The following is a 22,501-nucleotide window of genomic DNA, read 5'->3' on the forward strand; positions in this document are numbered from 1 at the left end:
TCTCACAACAGTTTTAAAGATCTTTGGCAGTCTGCACTACAACTCCAGGACCATAGTATTAAGGCCACAACAAAAAAATACAAAACCCAAACCATTACAGAATTCAGGAATATTCATCTTGGATGTAACTTTCAAAACAACAACAACAAAAAAAAAAATAATCACCCACCACACACCACTTCCCACCCCTCTCCTCCTGCCTCATCAATCAACCCCAAACTGTGATAATCTATCTTGGAACTACTCAATGGACGAGGAGACATTTCTCAAGTAGCATATGCTGACAAAAAGCTCTTGAACAATTCTCCAAGAGCAGTTCAAACTTGCATTTATTAAGTGTGTTTGACAATGTTACTTTATAGTGATACTGGAGAGTTGGGATGTGAAGAACCATGAAGAGCAGATCTTCAAATAATCTCAGTTTAAAATTGCAGAAGAGCATACAACTGCATGATTAGCAAATAACAACATCGGTAAATAGCTACATTTTCTACAAGAAATATTTGCTGTACTAGTTTCAAGTCATTGAAATTAAGAAACAATAAAATGTTAGAAAAGTTACAAAAATGCCAGATTAGTGGGTGCCTGTGAATTCTAAATTCAAAATCATGTGCATTGAACAAAACAAGTATTCAATTAAAGCCCTGTGACAAGTCAATTGAAAATTGCATATAATTCATGTAGCCCACCACCCCAAAAACTAAGAGATAGGTTAAAAAAACCCACTTTAAAGGTCTACTATAAACTGAAGTGTTATAGATTTTTGCAGGTTACAAGTAATAGGCAAACTAGAAAACAAGAACTGTTATCTGTTCTTCCTGAAACAAAATAAGCCCCACCCTCCCACACCCTCAGCATTAAATCTACTACACATGTTCAAAACTGACTCAGTGTTGATACAAAACTTCTAACACAGGCTTAGGGCATGCAGACAGCTTAAACATTGAACTTCCCTATTTTTTAATCATTGCATCTGGTTAATTAAGGGATCAGAGAAGAAGAGAAAACACAATAGGCAGGTACTTCAACAGACAAAGGCTCAAGAAAAAAAAAAAGGAATCCAAGGTGCAAATAAACCAACTGTCATCTTGCCATCTTTGTGTGAGCTTATATATACACTTAGAATTGCAGCTTGTGCATAGCAGAAGCCATTCATTATAAGCATTGCATCAAGCTGTCAATTCCAAACACATTTAACTCAAGGAGTTACACAAAGTTATCTACCTAATAAAGCATAGCTTGCCAAACTGTGGTGATGGTAAAGAAGGGCTTTACACATTCTTAGTTCATGGAAGCAAACATCAAACAGAAATTACCTGGTTTGTTCTTGCTGAAGTGTGTTAGGATCAGGAATAAAAAACCTTACACGAAAACGAAGGGTGCAGGGAAAACCTCCTGCAATATTTCAGAAGAACAAGCAATTTTTTTTTGTTGTTTAAAACCAAGGTTTTTATTTCTATATTTATAGAAAAGTTACATGAATAACCACATAGAAATCTCATGCTTTTTTTCTTATGAAACCAAAAGAAACTATGAGAAGTCTCTCCTGATGCCCCAACACCAACTATGAGAAGAAAATACTCTCAAATATTGTGATGCTTTCATTTAAAGTATTTTGTATATGCTACTTTACATAAAAGGCATTATTCAGTTATCTTTGCCTCATAGGTATTAGAAGAGAAAAAAGCAGCAAATATATCTGAAGCGTCTCAGTTGGGATACAGCTCAATTCTATTTTACATACAAAACAAGAAATTAACAGAAGTTCACTATGTTAACTTCACATCTTTTTTTATTTCAAACCGTACACAGTCTACAGCATATGGTAGAAACAAAAGACCTGAAAAACACAGCTCAAGTTTCACAGCACAAACATGGACAGTGTCACTCAGTTCTCCTAAGCTGCTACCTGGCAGGGTCATGCTGGCCAGCTTGTCCTTCTTGGTAAGCATTCTGTGCTACCCAAAGCTGTTTATAAATAAGACATACTAGAACAGCACATGCAGTTGGAAGTTTGTGGTGTTTTTTTTTTTTTTGGTTGGTTGGTTTTTAATAAAAACGAACAAATTATTTTTTTTTCTTCTACTTGAGAAATTGCCAGAATCTATACATGAAATTGTCTCCATTTCCCTTAACGAAAATCCCTCCTCTTCCCTATCAGGAGGACTTTTACTGGCACCAGGATATGACTACTGCTTTCACAGCCATGATGTCCAACACTGTGCAGAAGCCAGGTTTAAATGCTATTACAGCATCAAAGTTAGTGACCTATCAGGTCTTATTAGCACTCGGGTACAAGTAAGAGATGTAGAAAGCTCTGCTGAAAAGACTGGCAGAGACAAGACTTGCTCTTAAAGAAAACATCTGGATGCACTAGTTTACAAGAACTGTATTTATTTTAGCCATAAGAATACAGAAAAGCAGGAATACACAGTCACAATCAATATATCAAAAACAAGTCTTACCTTTTAACTGTTTTCTAATAGGTTTGTTTGGTTCAAGCCATCGCTGTGAAACGAAAAACTATTAGATGGATTAAAAATATTTACAAATAAATACTATTTATTTATGTGTATGTGTGTGCACGTATATGTGTGTATACATACAGGTATATGCATATATGTGTGTATATTTATACACACATATACATGCACACACATTTATTATTTACTATACTTACAGGTGAATCTACTGAAGTTTCATTTTGCTGTAAACCAAAATATTCCTTCTCCATCACACCCAATTGGTTATAGGTCATATCCAACAAAATCTGTCCAGTGTCTTGTTTCTGAAAACAAGAGAAAACTTTAGAAGTGAGACTCTGCAACATTTACACATTTTAAGATACAATTAATTGAAATGAATTTCATTTTTAAAAACTGTAACTCATGAATAAAAACAGCTGCTAATTCATTGGTTCAAAGTTCTGCAGCAATAAAAACTTTACTCTGACAAAAGTATCTTTTTTTAAAGAAAAGAAAAAAAAAATGTTTTCTTTCCAAAATACATAATTGACACAAACTCAAGCCCTTGCAGTCAGTCCAGCAATTTAATTTTAAGCAGGCAACCTCTCCCTTGACTACAGTCTTTAACAGCAATACCGTTCTGCAAAGCTGTAGCCTGCAACGATGGCTTCGAGCCACATGGGGCTGCTCTGGCCCCTGCTGTCACCACGAAAGCAGTACGCTCTGTTTCTACATTAGCTGTCAAAAGGCAAAGTCAGTATACACTAGGATGGGGGGAAAAAAAAGGAAGAGGATGTTGTGCTCCAGCCATAAGGTACTTCAGACTAAACCCCCACCTATCCCTTAGCCTCCACACGCTCAGCTGCCCCTCAGCCACCGTACCTTCTGCCCAGATGTCCCCCAAGACAAGTATCACAGAACTAGCACAACAGAGATCCAGAAGTGTAAGCACGGTATAATTTTCCCCAAAGAAGTGTGTCCATGCTGTGGCATTGTGGAGAGCAGATTAACCAACTCATGCCAAAAAACACTGTGAGCCAATTCTATTAAAAAAACCCAACCACAAAAAGAAACAAACAAAAACCTCTCAACAAGATTGCAATCATAAGTATGCTAATACGTAATAAATAGCCTGCAAAGCTGTATGGCATTTTAGATCTAGGGTTTTATATATGAAATTGCTGGACACAAAAAATCAGGCTGGTTCACTTGGTATCTTGTCTATTTAAAAAGTTAATTTTTCATGTGATCTTCCAAATCTCACCCTTAAAAGCAGAAATAAACTCCACATATGCAAAAAAAAAAATCCACCAGAAGAAAATTATTTAGACTGCAAAATACAAGCACTTTGTTCTGAAAAAAATTTCTTAATTTTTTAAGTTCTGATTTAACTAAGTTCTGATTTTTTAAACAAATTTCTTAACTTCTTAAACAATCTCTTCAAACAAAGAACTTAATGTATAAGCACGATAGTGACCACATTTTTGTGGATGGCCTCAGTGCAAAAAGAGTGCTCACTTAAGTCAAAATACAGTATTGTATTCAATCCTTTTTGTCTAGACCTTATTATACAACACTCAAGTCCTGCTCAGAAGACAGATTTTTTTTTTTTTTAAACATGGTATCACACTGCTGTAATTGAGTGCTTTCCACAGTAACGTATTTCATAGTCTTCCCTTATCTCATTAAAGCATTCTTCCTATTTAAAAGATGGGAAAAACCAATAAAGATTCAGGCAAAAGACACCACTTTGTCTAGTGGATTTGGCCAGGCCTAGGGCAGAACCGCTGCTGGCCAGGGCTGAGCCAATTGGTAGCAGAATGTTCCCTGATAACACCTCTGCAATAACATATTTGAAAAGGGGAAAAACAGAGGGAAGAAAAAAAAAAAAAAAAAAAGAGAGAAGTGAAGATGTGAAGAAGCTGAGCGGGGGCAAAGAGGGGGAGGCACAAGCCTTGTGGGCCTTGCAGGCCTCACCCCTGCTCTCACCAGCAGGCCGACTGGGCCCAACCAAAAACACCGGACGTCATCTTAACCCTCTGAAATAATGGGCGTTTCCTGACGTGAATACATTCATCTTTAGCACTGCCTTACTGTACATACCGTATTCGTTTCTCCAGGGTTGTGTTTTTATAAGCAGAATGTTAAAACACTTTCAAGTGACATCACATGACACCTGCACAACTCAGAAGCATAATTGCACATCTATGGTGTGTAATTCTGACACATGAGCAACTGAAGTTACATTGTGACCAAAAGTAGTAATTACAGGGGATGAGACATACATTTTTTTTTTCAAAAGAAAGTGTTCAGGCATCTCAGGTTTCATTAGAAATGGGGCAGGAGAAGAACACAGAGGGCAGATTCTTTCGCTAATTTTCTCTCTGAATTGCAACACTACTGACTCCCTCCAGTCTCTTTTCTTTGCAACAGCATTATCTCCTAATTCCCTTCTCATTTTTCATGCTTCTTTCCTTCATCACAATTCACATGCTTTCACCTTCTCACAATTGCATCCCCTCCTCTCTCCCAGTACACAGGAATTGCTAAGCCTTCTCATTGCTTCCCTGTAAAGACAAGCAAGCTCCCTGCTACAACACACTTGCTCAGCAGCTGCAGTTCTCTCTTGGCAGTGATTCCATGGGTCTTCCCAAAACTAAATCCAGCTGCTCAGCCAGCACTAGTCTCCTCCGCTTACACATCCACTATTTCCTTCTCTCCCTCCTCTCCACATTTCCTATCAAAAGCAATTTCCAACTCTACTTTTCTGTGGCTCCAGTTCTGCCTCTCCGGTATTAAAAGCACAGAGTTTCTTACGCAGTGCCTAGATCAAGCACCCATTCCAAAAATCTAAGCTAAGTAGAAAATGTCATTTAAAATTGTTAAAATCTTCTTCTGTTGTTAAAATCCCCGAAGCTGAAAGTTTTTGTTGTTTTTCCTCAAGAAAAATCTATATTTACTCAGCTTTGACTTGTTTTAAGAAATACCTGGATTACTTTTCAGCCTATACATCTAAAAATAAAGTTACCACATAACTCACATTGCACAATCTTCAATCTATTTTGCACATCAGTAATTGAGATCTAGGTGTAAAGTGAGGCAGGCTAAGCATGTCACATCACTGCTTTTGAATGCTGACATCCATTCCAATACAGTCTATACCACAGTGTTCTCTAACACTACAATATGCCACTACCATACAATGTGCTTTACAACACATTGTATTTTCCCTCGCCTCTGCCATAGGAAGAGGCCAAAACAACATGAACACAGCTCAGCTAAACTGGGCATTAGAATCAAGTTCTCCTTAACCCTGTCAACCACTACAGTAAGTAGTTAAGATATTCATAATAAGAATATCTTAGAAAGGCTCTTGGCCTTTCTGTAATGAGATTTTTAAAAATTATGTACTTTCCACAGTAGTCTACTCTGTTATAATGACACAAGTTCTTAAGATAATCTTAAGAATATTAAAGTTTATTCTACTAAAAAGAAACATTTCAAAAAGGTTTACTTGTTTCCACTCTGAAAAGAAATTTCCATTTATTTAATCTTCTTGACATCTACAATCTTTATCCTGAACTGTTAAAAACTTTACATCAGCCACCTCATAACCACACGCCATTCACCTCCATCTAAATCTGCCTTGAAATATATTTCACCTCATGTTGGATAGGCCAAAAATTAATATTTAAAGCAGTTATAACTCACACTTATTACATTCTACCTGTGTGACAACAGTTTGCTGCTGTATTTAGGGAATTTACATTAGTCAAGTTTAATTTCTAGCAAGCTACACAATTTTGAAGAACCTCTTCATTATTTTTTATGTCAATTACTGCCTAGAAGCTGCAGTGATCAAGATCCACTGTCCTAAGAACTGCATAAACCTAAGTGAGAACTGTTAGTTCTTTGTAGTGGAGAGGTAAATATGCAAGTAATCCCTTCTAGTTTGTTAACTTCTACAAGTTAGTGGTACAGAGTGACACTTTAAAGAGGACAGTGCAACATACAGCACATCTCCCTGTCCCTCTCCTCTTCAAGAGCTTTGCACCCACTTTCTGGCCATGATAACCTCACAGTTAAGCACCACCTAAGCTTTTGCAAATTCAGTTTCACTTCAGACACAATACCCACTACCCTGCATGAGCTCTTTGAGGTCATCCTTTCCTAATTTAGCCTCTAACAGCCATTCACCACCAAACACCCTGTGTCCTTTGGTCCCAATACTGCTATGAGTTTGAACAAAGTGCTACACTTCCTTTTAATTTCCACACAAGTTTTACACACAGCTTATTTGTTTGCTCTTCTGCTAACTCTGTCCTTTACTCTTCCTGGAATTTATTTAATCACTTGATGCTCTTATTCAGAGCATCCAAGATTTCGTTCAGCTAGAATAAACAGAACAGCCTCTTCTTTCCTTAGGTCCAGACTTCCGCAGAGCATCCTAGTTGTACTTTCTGTGCCTGCCTGACTAGAACTTCCCTCTTCCATCTGCAAGTAGCCAGGATCCACATGTGACATTCCCTGGGAGGTGGCCTTAATGCCAAGACTAACACTGCTAATACTTTCTTGATACTGGCTGAAGATTCCTGCCTGATGCATAACAGTGTTCACCTTTTTCAGAAGGGTAAGACATGAGCAGCTCAGCCTGCAAACTACCAGTGTTCTCCTTTACTGTTTGAAGCTGAAAATGGAGCTTAAAAAAACCCATTACCTCATCTTATAAAAGCTATTATTTTACACTACTATTTCCCTCACTGCAATTACTTTGTTCAAGATAACCTATCTGCTACCTCATATTCCTGCATCTTTTTAAATTGTTAATATTGCCTCAAACCTTACATTTTTGATTTACTGAAAAAGATCCAATAGCAACATGTTAATGAAATTTGACAGTCAAGAACTCTATTAATGTCCTTGCACTGTTTATCATCTCCTTTTCAGCAAGATCTACTGCCACCTTTAGAGCCAACTCCCTGCCCATCCCGTAACTCTTCTAAATACCATACACTCCAGCACAGTATTTTCCTTTATAAAGGTCATACAAAATATTTACCTAAGCCCACAGAATTTTGACCTAATGCATTTCCTCCGCCTCAAACATGATTTAAAACAAACATATACATGAGCTTAGTCATTCCACTTCTAACTTTGGAAAAAATCTCCCCTCCACTAATTCTTTCCTTCAGCATTTACTCCGAAGCCAGGCTCCGAAGCCAGCCCCATGAAGGGCTAAGACTAACAAGTCTGCTGTAGGTCAGATCACTTTCTCACTGTCCTGAAAGGCATCATCAAATTTCACGCTGTCTTACTGTCTTCCAGTCATAGAGTATACTGATCTGCCTCAATATGAAAGTAAATATTTGTTGCCAGCCTGTAACTTCATACAGCAGTTCCTTCAACATGCAGGGACACAGATCAGCACTAAACTGCCTTGTATTATCAAACAATATCCAGTATGAAAACTTAGTTGACAAACATCCAATACTTCTGCATCACTGTGTTTTGCTGAGTGGTTTAAAATTATAAAACTCACATCCACGATCCAAAAGAACCTGTTAGACTCATATCTCTGCCCTTTATTTTAAACATAACAATAGTAATTGTTGGTGTTGATTGTAACAATTATGTTCTTTCTCAAATACTGGAAGAAGCAGCTTAACTGAGATGGTAGAGAAGAAAAACCATTCCTTTCCTTATGATCTGAATTCCAAGTCATGCAAATTTTCTCATCATTACTGCCTATTTATTTTATTTCTAGAAGGAAAGCCTATTACTAAAAGTCAACTAGTCTAAAAGCAAAAATCACAGATACTAAGATGTAAGCATCAACTCAGAAAGACAACGCAATGCAGAGGTAAGTTTTATCCCTTCACAAAAGTCAGTTACTGGAAATTGAGAGGCATACCTCCCAAGTGGTAATTCCTGGTAAATGAGTCAAAGTAGAGCAATAACAGAAAATTCCTGCATGTTTATACCAAAAGTTACAAATAAATTTGCATTATTGCTCAATATACACCTATTAAACACACCCAAACACGGTATCTGAGCACATTCTGTATATATTAGGAATGATACTAACATTTTCCCCATGTGGAAATCTTATGCATTATAGACTTAGAACAAGACAGAGCTAACATCAGAGACAGAAATGAATTAACCTTATCACAGAATTCAAACAACTGAAATTTTTTTGGAGGCTTCAAGAAAACCTGGATATAATTAAAATCAAGTGCAACCCTTGGTACCAAGTGTAGTCAAGACTACGTCAAATGTGTTTTTGAAAGAACATTTCCAGCTCTTAGCTTACGTGCACCTTCTATTTTTTGCCTGAACTTTGGATGTTCCATCTAAATACTGAAACACGTAATGAGGGAAAGACAAGAAAGACCATTTCACCCTTGCGGAGTTAACGTACATTTCTATTTGGACTGTAAACAATGTAGTGGAATGTGTCTGTCTGTACTCCCATGGGGACTTACTTGATAATGATGACTTAAGAACAGCACATACCACAGGTTACACTGATTAACTCTTTGTGATACCATCAATACAAATTTCAGATTCATCAAAACTGTAGTATAAACACCTTTAAATAAAAATAATGAACAAAAATGTCTATCACTTCACTACTCTGCCAAAGTAAAAAAATTCAGGAGAAAAATGGCACTGCTCTAATGAAATTAAGTCCTTATTTACAGCTTGTCAGGCTACTGATATTCTTTGGGATAAGTGCTTAATAAGAACAAATTCACAGGATTCAAATTATGCAGCTATCTTCAGCTTTCTGAATAGACAGAAAGTTCCTCAGGTTATTTCCACAAGCAAAATTCACTTTCTTCCTTTGTCCAGTTTTAGGATATTTGGTTTTCATTCACACTGCTACAGGTAGAACCACTGGGAAAACAAAGTACCATCTAGCAGAATGATAAAGAGACCTCTAGCTATACCTTTGAAAATTTCATAAGCCCTTGCAGTTTGCTTACAAAGTTTGATGAAAATCAGCTGTGTGGGCTCTGTAAAGATCCTCTTGCTACAGAATGAAAAGAAAGTAATATCTCTATTCTCTCAGTTCTCTAAAAGGTTTAGCATTTGGAGATACCATGAATGTTCTACCATCATTTTAAAGCTGTCACTTAATACTAGTTCAAAATTTCAAAATACGTAAGTTGCTCTTTACAGTGTGTCAATAGGTTGTAAGTTTAGACTATTTAATCAATCATCTTTGTATTAAATTTAAATCCACATCAAATTTACTAGTCTTGAGCACCAGTGCAGTGCCAACAAGATATTAGAAAAGACAACTTAAGAATATTTATTTGCTTAAACTCAAAGCAAATATCTCCCAAGTTTCTTCTTACCCTTGATTTTTCTTTGATGTTATTTTTCTATATAATCCCCCTACGCCTTTGAAAGATAGAAATCCTCTTGCAGTAAGAATTCTGTGTTCAGATAGCAGGTACATGACAAAGCAATGCTCACTATTTTTCAGTCTGTTGTCATTAGAATGGGAGAAGTCTTTGATTCCATTTATGCTACTTAATGGACAAAGGCCAAGCCTCCAGTATTTTGCTTTTCTCCATTCACTTTCCAGTACTTGTGGTAGAAAAGTATAATCCTGTCTGTGAATGTAAAGTATACTTATGTACACATGAATATTAGCCTAATATTAGTTCAAAGTGTAACATATATGTAAACTTTAATAAATCACAATCAGGGTACCACTAGCCCACAAACATACAACCCTGAGCGATTCCCAGCCTTAGTTTTCCAGTGATACATTGAAGATCTTTTAAAGAGAAAACACTACAACCTATGCTTTAAAAGGGGTGATCCTGTTTAGTTCCAATTCTCCAAACTCAGGAGAGAAAAAAATCAACAGGTTTCAGCAATAGCAGCAAAAACTGAGAAAGTAAAAAACTAGAAAACATATTCACAACATTCACAAGGCATAGTTTATCTTTTTATCCGTGTATCTTGTATCTATGTCTAGCCATTTCAGAAAGTACCTTCATTTTAATAACGTATTACTACATTATTAAACACATTGCTGTTAATTTTTCTTATGGATAATCATGCCATGTGACATGCATATTTAATTTCTTAAAAACAGGGAATTATCAATTGACCTGGCATCCAGAAACTGATAAAGTCTGGAGCAAAACCAGATCTATAAATCAATGTCTTGATACGAGAAACAGTTTCTCTAAAGCAACACAGAAACTGTTGCACTAGTGGGGAAATTCTGTTAAGAGTAAAACTGATTTTCCTCCAACACATGCCAGTTGATTCCCAGACTGACCACAGACTTAAGTTATTCTTTGCTCACAGACATAAAACTCAATGATGTTGGCAATTAAAACAAAAACACACGCACAATCAGGCACTAACTTTACGAAGCTGAATTTTTCTGTTAATGTAATCAGAACTTGGATACAAATTTTGCACAGCTGGCTTCAAACTCTTTTGAGAGCTAGATCTTGTGCAATAACCAGAGCGCAGCAAAGTCTGCTCTTAGTCAGATATCAAGGCTGGATAATCAGGAAGAGCCATCCCCGCAGATAAGCGCAGGCTCCCTCAGTACTGGTATGAAAGCTCAGTACTCAAAGAACTTGCATCTTCCGGTAAACCTCTTCCTTGTGTTAGCCTGCAAAATACCGGTGTAGCCGCACTTCCCGCTTCTTTTTAATAAAGCAATAATGAGTCCTGCATTACCCCATGACAATTCAGCATTATAGGTGCAGTAAAGGAGGCCCTCCTGATTGCTGGATGAAGGAGGTAACCAGCAGGGATACCCTGGGGGTACACTGAAGGCAGGGACAGAAGTCAGCTGGGTCTGGAGTTTCAAAATGGTTCCCATTTATCATATTGCACTCACTGCTTAAAGGATAAAACAAGAAGCAAAGTTCACTTGTACGGTGCTGGACTTCAGGCCAAGCACCAAATTTAAAACTGCAGAAGCACTTGTTTGCAAGGGAAAAATACACTACTAAGCACAGATTTGAAAAAGTTTTAAATTCCTCATTTTTCAAAGATCCTTGCGTGGGGGGGAAGAGCAATTATGCTAGCTTGCTGACAGACAAGGCAATCCTATAGGGCATGCTGGAGACTAACAACGGAAATTGTACACTAACGTGTTGCTCTTACTCTTGTATACCTACTCTCCTTGTACCCCACTCCTCAATATTACCTACTTAATATATATATATATACACATACACACAGGTCTATGTGTATAAACATACATACATATAGAATATAAAATATATACTAAAATATGGGACTAATTCTGTTCTGCATATATTAGAATGAAAATAATCTGCTTATCTACCAAATAATTCCTATTTCAATAAATATCCAACACACAAATTTGAAAAATAAGATCAGTCTGCAAAGAGAACTGTAATACTTAGGGAAAATATAGTTGTCAGGTGAAGTTTTGAATCTCTTGTAAGAAAGTGTTTTATAATCTAAGATATCCAACAACACCGTTTGTAAAATGTTGCTTCTCAAATACTGCAAATTGGATAAAACAAGTATCCTACACACAAATTCACATGATTATACTTAAATTCATCCACAGTTTTACTGCATGACCAGATAATTCTACTGAAAAGTGATTGAGGACTGAAGGTATTTCCTTTATTTTCATTTTAAAATTAACTAGTATTTTAAATCAGTACTGAAGGTTATAAATCAAGATCTTTACAGAATAAAATACAGTAAAAATGTAGATTACAAGCCTCCATTAACACTCTTCCCCTCCCTCCTCCCAGACAAAGAGACTACAATGAAGTACAAAAGACTAAACAGAATGGTCCTACTAAGCCCGTCTTCGCTATTTACATAATCTTTGCATTTCAGAAAATACGTACTGACACCACTACAGGAGTTTATAAGGCCTCCTCCTTTTAGCACTACCAGTCCTTGGACGGGAGAAAAGAAGGAACACACACAAATTTGGGAGTCCCTTTTAAATATGAATTACTTATTCATAGCTGACAATGTTCACTAGATCTGTTTCTTCATGGTTCCCACATCATGCAGAAGATCTTTTTCCAGATACAATCTACATGCCATGATTTTATAACATTTCAGTTGGTTGACTTCAAAGAAAACTAAAATAGCACTTTATAAATCCATTTCACAACCAGTAATTCTGCAATTTGTAATGGCAAAGCTACATCTTCAACATCTTTTGGAAATCCCATGCCTCAGGGTCCCACATTTGATCTTCAGCTTTCAAACAAATTTCTACTTATTTTAAAAAAAAAAATTAGTTTTCCAAACTTACGTTGACTTTGAAGCTTTGTACTGAGCCATCCAAAAAGTGGACATTACAGATTATCTCTGATCGAGTTTTCTCTTTTGGTAGTTCTGATGCTCGTATGTTATTTATCCTCCCACCTAAGGCTCGTAAACGGGAGTTCATAACTATTGCTGAATAACCTATAAAACAAAAATTATGTTTAATAACAGTTCTTATAATTCACTATGTTTCATCTATCTTTTTTTCAGAGAAACTCACAACATCATGAAGACCTCATTATATGCCAAATACCTACAGTAACAAATGCTTCTTACAGAAAAGAATAAATTGTAAAACTAGCACATTGTAAACCAGAACACAGATGCATACACGGAGGGGCTTCCATGTTCTAAACTTGAACATTCTAAAGAGAATCACAGGTAATCCCTGCAGCGTATGCTTAGCTTATGCATGGGCCATTGCCTTAGTTGAAATCAGTATAAAACCTAAACACCTACTATAAAGCAGGAAGGCAATGTCAAATCAAGTTTTTATAATCTCTAATTAGTAAATCCCTTACCTCCTTAAAGATTTCCTACATTTTTCTATATTTACCATACAAATTTTGTTACAATAAAACAATTCTATTTACTGTTAAGTGACAAAACAGTTTTGAGTTAATGCAGATCACATCCTGTCAGATAGCATTTTGTTTCAGGAATATATATAGAAACACCATATGTAAGGCAGCCAGAATTACCATTAAAAGCATGTCAATATTTTACAGCCTAGCATACATAAATCCACAAACCTAGAAATTTATTTCTGAGAAGAATATCCCACAAAAAAAAAAAAGAAGTTGTTTTGTTGGAGTTTGGTTTTTTTCTTTTTTTTTTTTTTTGAGAAATCTTCATGAATGCCAAAACTCTGAAAACTAGTTTTCACAAATAAAATTAAAAAAAAAAAAAAGAAAAAAAACCCAAACCCCACTAAAGAGAAAAAAAAAAGGCATTCATTGAAAAAAGAAATGAATTAAATACAGTCAAGCCTGTAAACATTTCAAACCTCTCTTCACTGGATCAATTTACCAATTAACATCACAGCATATAAAGCCAGTTGGCAAGAGAAGCAGAGGATCATTTTCCAGGTTAATTACCATACCAATTACCAAATCATACCTCACTAGTTAGAGGCCGGCTACAAAAAGACTTGCATAATATGAGTGTTTCCTAGACTGATGGCCAAGCAAGGCAGGACCAACATCAGGACTATTTTGAAATCTCCCCTTACTTATGTATCTGTCCTAAAACATAAACTGGCTTTGCCTTTAAGCAGCTAAAGAAACTGAACAACTCAGAATAAAATAATTCAAAATTGTGAAACATCATCTCTACTCACACATCACTACAAAAAGCAAATGTGAAATGCATGAAGAGCCATGAGATTCAAAATTGTACAGAGCACTGAAGGCAACAAAGCAGTTCAGTGATCCATCCTTGCGTAACAATGTGTAATCTATACTTAGAAGCAGCTAAAACAATTCCCTTCTCACGGAAAACTCAGAGGTCAGATACACAAAAGCATTCAATAAGTATTCTCTCATACTTATTTTGTCACCCACTTGACAGTTTGCTATTGTATATTTGCTAATAAAAACTGTAAGTTGCCAAGACTCATTTATTTAGCCAGAACATGGTATTTCTTCCTAGGAGATCAGCCGTATTTTCCTATTCTTTCTCAAAGTTTGGTTGGTTGGCTTTTTTGTTTTGTTCCGTTTTTAAAGGAGGGAAAAAAGGGAGAGGTGATCTTTAGGTGAATTCTGAACTGTATTCACGTATAAACCACTGTACACTCCTATTGCTTTGAAGTTGTTCTTAATATACAGTCAGCAGTTAATCACAGTATGGTTTTTTTGGGTTTGTTTTTTTTTTTAAACTTGAAAATAGGCTTTCTTATTCAGGAACGGTTGTTGCCAAATAAAACATGCAGTTATCAAGGACATACAAAATGATGAAGACAGATTACAACTACATATGAAGACTTAAATCTCACATTCTCCAACTTCCTAGCAGCTAAGTTTTAAACTATTTATTCAGCACCATGTTCATCTTTCACCAAAAAGCCAGGTGACTACACAAATTACACTGCACAGTCTTTTCTTCCCTTTCCACCCTCAGAGGACAAAAATCCCACTTTGCACTTGCAGAAATAGCTCTCTATCCACTAGTCCACTGATGAGTAAAAGGAGAAAGTCAGTCTTTGCTGTGGGCCAGCTACTAGATGGGAAAAGTTTTTTGGTAGCCAGATTCAAAACTTCAGCCTGGCCTTCACGGCTCAGTCTGCATTGCGACGCCTAACACTCTGGGAGCTTACAGACTTCTCTGCTCTCGGGAAAATGCTATTTGACCCTTCTGCTCATGTTCCCCAACTTATTTCACCTGTCATCCCCATTGCTTCTTATCTTACACTTCCACCATTCCTTTTCTTCAGCAGAGAGCAATGATCATAGGAGTCTCCAGTGCTCAGCTCCTAATCTGCCTGGAGAAAGCAACAGAATTGTGCTCAGCCCCTGCCCTCCTAGTGCAGAGCACGCTGCAGGTCAAGCCATGCTTGGAGACCCTGCAGAAATTTTGATATCTAATCTTAATCACTCTCCAGCAGAGCACTATTTTTTCAAGTGTTACAATATAGCTAGATCTTGCTACTCACTTGTTCAAGCTTCAAATACAGAAGCTGATAAAATAACATCAATAACAATTATATATATATGCTTGCTATACAGAAAAAAAAAACCCAAAAACCAAGAAAACTCTCCCAAACCCAAACTCTTTTATAACTGTGAAAAAATAAACCCCAATAAACAAATTGATTAGTTTTTGTTTGTTTGTTTGTTTATTTAACTGGCTGTGCATAGCAGCACAAGTAATTACGTTCCTTCTCTTTAGAAAGCAGAGTATGTCATCTGGATAACCTAGCCCATACTTGAGGTAGATTTGGTAGGCTAGGTTTAATTTTCAGATTATGGTCCCCTATGTTCTTCATAACTTGAACCCTTAATATTTCTTCTCCACTTATGTATCAGTTTCTACAGGAAATTCAACCGTTGCCCCTGATAAACCACATTAGACTCTCTAAACCCAATCTTAAGTCTCCATTGAACGCTGTCAACTAGACACAAGAGATGACAGGAATTTCACCATAAAGCTATCAGCAACAACAATGAAATTCCATTTTGAAGTCTTTCACAAAATATTGAGAATTGTGAATGCTATTAAAGAGATTGTACAATATGTGTTGTTACTGCTGTACTTCCATGTGTCCCCCAGCAAGTCAAACCCGCTCTTTTTGATGTCATAAACCTGCTAACAGTGTGTCTCCCACCATCCGCAGAAGCTATCCAGGAACTAACAGTAACACATACCTACATACTGCTCTTCATAAAATCAGAGAGGTGCTTAGTTTTACATCAAAGTTACAGTTGCTTTTTATGCTAGTTCTTCAGTTACATTTGTTGTAATATCTTCAGGTTATATACTTGACGCCTCAACTGAAACAGTAACTCAGAAATTCATCACAAGAAATTCAAGCCTGCTAGCGTGACCAATTTGCACTAAGTTCACAAACGAAAACATGGAATGCCTTGATTTTTACAGTTTTATGCAAAATCAAATCTGTAACACAATCAGAGTTCACAGTTTGTGTTTACAGCATGCCCAGAGCCCCAGCCAAGGCTGTCCTTGATGGAGCCAGCTGACCATGGGAACTGTGCCAAGGCCGGGATAAATGGCTGAGTGTTTGGACACCACAGCCATTAGTCAACTGGAGCTCAAATGGCTTAATCAAGCCCCAGAAAACTGCCACCAGCTGGGAGTCCCAAGTAGAGAAAGCCCCACTCTCAACTTCCCACCTGCGTGGCCTTCAACATCACTCTGCAGGCAGCAGGCTCCCGAAGGAGCCATTTTACAGGTGTCACACCACAAGCACCAGCCTAAGTCATTTTGCATGTCCCAGTTTAACATGCCATATGCTCAGTAAGTCTGTAAACAAACAGCTTCGCGAATCCCTACTCTAAAGGGCAAGGGAAGGAGAACAGAAGAGAGGTGAGCAGCTGAGTTATTAGCACCTGCTCTACTACATTTCCTCCACATGTGACCCGTGTTTAAAGCCATATTTTAAATAGGCCCACGTTACTGAAACGACTTTTCAACTCCAGTGCAATGTAAAGGGGTACGTGAAAGCACATGAAGCAATCTGCAGTGGCAACTGCTTTTGACACAGGCGTGAAGTCAATGAGATCTCAGGCAAGACCAGACGCCATGTCTAAACACCACCGACCAGCCTCCAGCAACCAGTACCAGCCATTACATGCAAATCCCAGCTCCCACTTAGCAGCCTCAGGCAGGAGGTGAATTCATATAGTTTTTTTTTATTTTGTTTTATAAGACAAATTTGAACATTATCAATAAGTGAATACTTTAACAATTATTCCCCTGTCCCTAAAGTAAGCATCTTTGAAAGTTGAGAGTTATATTTTAATTAAAGAACCAACAAAACCACGCCCAAAACAGAGTTATTTTCAACCTAAGGTATAAAACAAACACATGGAATTCTATCCCATAATCAAACCATGCAACCTCACAGGAGAGACAACACAGCTACAGAAAGAAGTTAATGTTTTCCAAGTACATTAAACACATTTCTAGACAAGTTTGGTTATGCATGCCTTCTCCTACAATAACGCTGCAGTCAAGCGGAACAAAAATATCGTGTTTTCCTCACCTTTTGAATTGAAGACTGACTTTTTAAAAGACCTTTCCATGCCAGCATTTAACTTCTTTCCAACTCACTTTGGAATTGTTGGTAAAGAAAATTATGACCTAATTCTCAGTATAAATACCATTAACGTGTTTGTTACAGAAGAATTAAATCAAGAGCAGATTCGCTGAGTATATACTCAAGGACCTTCTACATATCATCACACCATGTATAACTGTGAATAATTATTATTTTTTTATAAATAAATCATTCATTACCACCATTTCATTGGGTAAATGGGGATATTTCTACTCCTGCAAGTGGGTGCATTCATATTTTTTTTTTCTAGAAGGGGACTACTGCACTCTAAGTGTTCTCAAAGTTTCTTTACAATCATGACTGAAAATGTATAGTTCCACGTTGGGCTCTGAAAAATCGTAAATATTGCAGAGTCTGTGGGAATGTCATTATGAAAGGATAGTGCTTCTAACCCACTTTCGTTGTCTGAGTGACCTCCCATGACAATGAAGGGAAAAGGGAAAAGCTCTAGTACTACAGACACGGCCAAGTCTTATACATCCTTTCAATAACAGTTACATTTTTTGGTTACTTATTGCTTTATTTAAAGACATGAAATAAAGTAAATGGGAATACAAAAAGGTAAAAAAAAAAAATCAAAGGTGCCTTTTTATTAATCTAAAGCCCTTAGACAACCAACAGAAACGCTCTTCAGCATGCACCAACTTTCCCTATTTGCTGGTTAAAATAATCTCCCAGATTATCTCAGAAAAAAAACCAACCCTAGTGAACCTGAAATTTTTGTAATCATCTATATTCTGATTATTCATCCCATGGAGTTATGAATTCAAAGCCACATCTATCAGCAGTGTATCTTAATGAGGGTTAACTTATCCAGTCAGATTTTCCAAAAAGACGACTAAAGTTTAACTCAACACCTATGAAAATCAGCTTCTGTTTTTACCTTTTACAGAGAAAATGCTTTATCTTTTCTACATTCCCAATGACAAACTAGGTGTCTCTCCATTAATATAAAATTCAACTGCCATGAGTTTCAAAACTCCCATGGGATTCAAAAATCCTATGAGGTATTTAACCACAATACAATATTTGCACATTTCCATACAAATTACAGGGCATTACTAAAGTAACAACCACAGTGAAATATAAACTTCATTTTGAGCAGAAGCATGTGCAGGTTATCACTTGCTCCTTATCCGTAGTTATTTCCCACAAATTTTTCCTGTCGTATTGATCATAAGTTATATAGAAAGCAAATTTGGAAGCCAGAAGTATCACAACATGATGAAACTTCGCATTACTTGACAAAAATCAATTAAACTATAAAAACAGAACGAGCATTAAAGTCTAAGATGATTAAGCATTATAGCTTATGGTGTAAAAATACTTCCAAATTGAGATACAAAGTATAAAAGATTTCTTGCAGTATCTTCTCAGAAATTGAATAAAATTGTGTGAGTGTAGACACATACACAATCTCCAAAGCAGTAGCTGCAAGTTTACCAACTGTCACTCTTTAGACATCAGTATCATTACAACTGAAGCTTCTAATCCCAAAATTAAAATCAACATAACAGAATTAAAGATTCATCTTCCTTATATTTGCTTCCAGTGGCTAACATCTGTGATATATTCCCACACAGCAAAATTATTTACCTGCCATATAAATAATGAATAGGTCTAGCAAAACATTGTGAGAATATGTTATCAAAAATTGCATCAACAAGGTTTCAGTCATTCTAGTTATCACCTTAAGTTTTACAGAGAAACAGATCTTACTGGCAGAGATTCTTTACAGTAAATTAGTCCATTAAGTACAAAAAAAAAAAATAATTGCAAGCATAGGCACTTAAAACTAATACCTTAAATAGGTATGAAAATACCTATATTACCATATATTCTTGCACATATTGCCAGTCCAATATTTACCAGAACTAGTACAGAACAAACTAAAGAAAAAAATTCTTCCGTAGTAAAATATAATGATACCTTTTCTTCATCTGACAGCTCTTTATGCTGGACTTCATCCACAAACAAGCCTTCAGGGTAGACTGTATATAAGATGACATCTCTATTTGCTTTCTTAGAATGTACTTGAAAGCATTTTAGTTTCAATGAAGGTAGTTAGAAGGAAAAAAGCCTCAATTTAAAAACAAAAACCAAACCACAACTGATTTTGAATACTCTTTCCTTTGCTAACCTCCACAAAATTGGAACCTAACTCTTTATTTTACTTTTTAAAGCCAGTAAGTAGATAAACTGGATTGTTCCTACGTCTAGAAATCAGGTACTTACCTACTGCTCAGTAGTCATCAACTCTAAGAAGAAAATCCAATATACACAGTTGAATGAATTTTTAAAAATCCCCACACCACTACAAGAGGTTAGGTGCTTAATTAGCACATAAGATTGAATTATTAAGTGCTTTGCAAGCCTTCCCTGCACTTCCTTTAGCTTTCCATTAGAAGATATCTCTGGTAAACTCGTATTGCAAAGTGTTTTCAAGAAAAATTCAGCTATTTTGAACTCTGGATTCAGCAAGACCACACATGAAAGTTGAAGACAGACTAGAGGAGGTGGGAAGGAGAGGAAATAAGACCGAGTTTTAATTCTAGCATTACACTGTATGTAGATTGACATGTCCCTAAGATCCCACTAAGGCAGTAACATACCGAAGGTAATGCAGGCACTGCGAGAAGCTGCCAATACCTGGTGCAGATAAGCCATGCAACACAGTAAGCCACCCACTCTCACTTCAATTCTGCTGCCTGGTATGTACATACACCTATGCAGCTGGACTGGAGACAGCACTTCTGTTGGGGACCATCCAGTCTCTCAATGGATGGCAGAGAGTGACTTAATTACAGGCTCAGTGCTCTCAAAATACTGTACAGGTGTAACAGGAAAGGCTTTACTCTCCTCAGACTATGCATTATACATTAATATTGGTTAAATTACAGAAAGCAGAGCTCACTTACAGTGACAAAGTAGATGGATTATCCTTAAAAAAGAAATATTCATGTCAAATGTTTGTTCTGTATTTATATAATATATATATATACTCATTCTGAAACAAGTTTTAGAGACACTCTACCTCAACTTCTCTGAGATACCTCTTCCTCCTCTCCTTTTTTCAAAAGTTTCGCATTGCCTAAATCCTACAAATTTTTGCCTGCGAAGTCTTAAAATGTGCACAGCTTCAGGCATACCAACAGTTCTCACTGTTAAGAGGACAGAGACTGGCTAGCAAGAAAGCAGGACAGGCTGCTATTATAGGTTGATAGAGATTATTTGGCCAAAATAATTGTATTCTTTACATCGTCATAGTCTTGACATGTGAGGAAAAAAAGAATTACCCCAGCCTCTCACCAACACGTTCAACAGTAAGACTGGTTATCTGAAAACTTCATCTTAAAATCAGATAACCTACAGCTAATTAAATTCTAGAAGAGCTTACTGGTAGAAAAACAATACTGACCATCAATTTCAGTACTTGGATTCTTGAACATGCTTTAACCCAGCTTCTGAGGAAAATACTTTTGGTCACATTTGCAAAGGATCAAACTAGATTGTATGAATGACTCTTCAAACTTCAAGTGTGTGAATCTGGTCACATCAACTTCACTGATGCTATGATGTACACAGAATTAAACCATGCAGCTAAGTCATGGCAGAATCCAGTGTGTCATCTTACACACTGTGAAGCATTACTATAAGACTTTAGATGCTGGATTCGCACTAGTACAGAGATATCATCTACCGCATGCAAAATGAGTCAGACAAGAAAAACAAATGGAAGGAAAAAGCAACTGACCTGACAGCAGAGACCTGCTCCCTACTCTGTTCACATACTTTAAAATACAGACGAGAACAAGACACACTTGTAATGCTTTCACACTTTCAGTAGTTTTTACTGCTCATGCAAAAGATCTTTATGATGTTTTTTTTTAAGAACTCATTTATAAAATAATACCTTAAGCCAGTGCGTTCAGGGCAATAGCAGCTCGTTGGTCCATTTCCTGCACTGTGCCAATCGAAGCATTCAGGAACTCTACGGCTTCCTCTATCACCTCCCTCAGCTTTAAACAGCACCATGGCACAAAAGAAAGCTGGCTTACCAAAAAATGCAAGAGCTATCACTAACTAATTCCCTAAATAACACCTTTTGGGGGCTACAAACAAAGTTGCATGAACTCAAATCAGAAACTGCAGACTGAAAGTCAAAGTTCACCTTCCCCAGCTTGGTAGTGTCTTATGTTAAAAACACTGAAGAGTGGAAGAACATGAAAAGCTGAGTAAAAGTGAAAGCTGAGCATTGCAGTGTCCAACTACCAACATTTCCCTTGAATAGTTCAGGACAGACTGAAGTATATAAAGATTTTTTTTTTTTAAAGTAACTGCCACGTTGTAAAACCAAATAATCAAATGTGAAGCTGTGTCCACACCTACAGTATTTGGGTAACCAAATAATGCCATTGGTTTATATACAAATAATTTATGCCCTCAAATTTTCAAAAATAAATAAGTAAGCATACACCACTGGATTTTACAAAGATATGCTAGTAAAATGTTCTGAAACTCCAGGTATCAAGTTAATTACCATGACAAATTTTAAATACAAAAAGACCTCATCTTCTATTAGCAGGCAATAAAAACTGTATTTCATGAAACTATTGTATGACAGATGAGAACCATCATGTCAATTTTACTGCCTAGTAAAGTTGTAATAATTAAACAAAATTTAAATAATCTGCATTACAGATTTAGGAAGAGATGTAGAAAAAAAAAAATAACCAAAAGCTCTAAGGATTAAAACAGATACATCCTAAACAGTTTTAAAGGGGAAATTCTAGTGTTCAACTATATCCACAGTATGATACTAGTCAAGCAGTCTACAAACTGCCTGTGTTACTTCTACTGATTTTAAAAACCACAGAAAAAAAAACCCCAAACATTAAAGCAAAACAGGAACTACCCATACAAATGTCAC

At 36.6% G+C, this 22,501-nt stretch overlaps 1 protein-coding gene across 1 annotated transcript in view; it reads right to left on the bottom strand.

Annotated features, from left to right (window-relative positions):
- PTPN3 (protein tyrosine phosphatase non-receptor type 3) overlaps positions 1-22,501 on the bottom strand; it is a 126,692-nt gene that overhangs the window by 82,055 nt on the left and 22,136 nt on the right. The window contains exons 2-5 of the mRNA XM_086740444.1: positions 12,763-12,917; positions 2,681-2,788; positions 2,466-2,508; positions 1,317-1,395 (exon numbers count right to left, since the gene is read on the bottom strand). Coding sequence (XP_086596570.1) covers positions 1,317-1,395; positions 2,466-2,508; positions 2,681-2,788; positions 12,763-12,900 — 368 coding nt within the window. The 5' untranslated portion in view covers positions 12,901-12,917. The remainder of the gene's footprint in view (positions 1-1,316; positions 1,396-2,465; positions 2,509-2,680; positions 2,789-12,762; positions 12,918-22,501) is intronic.

The sequence above is a fragment of the Chlamydotis macqueenii genome, chromosome 2, assembly GCF_036417535.1.
Source record: "Chlamydotis macqueenii isolate bChlMac1 chromosome 2, bChlMac1.mat, whole genome shotgun sequence".
NCBI classification, from domain to species: Eukaryota; Metazoa; Chordata; class Aves; order Otidiformes; family Otididae; genus Chlamydotis; species Chlamydotis macqueenii.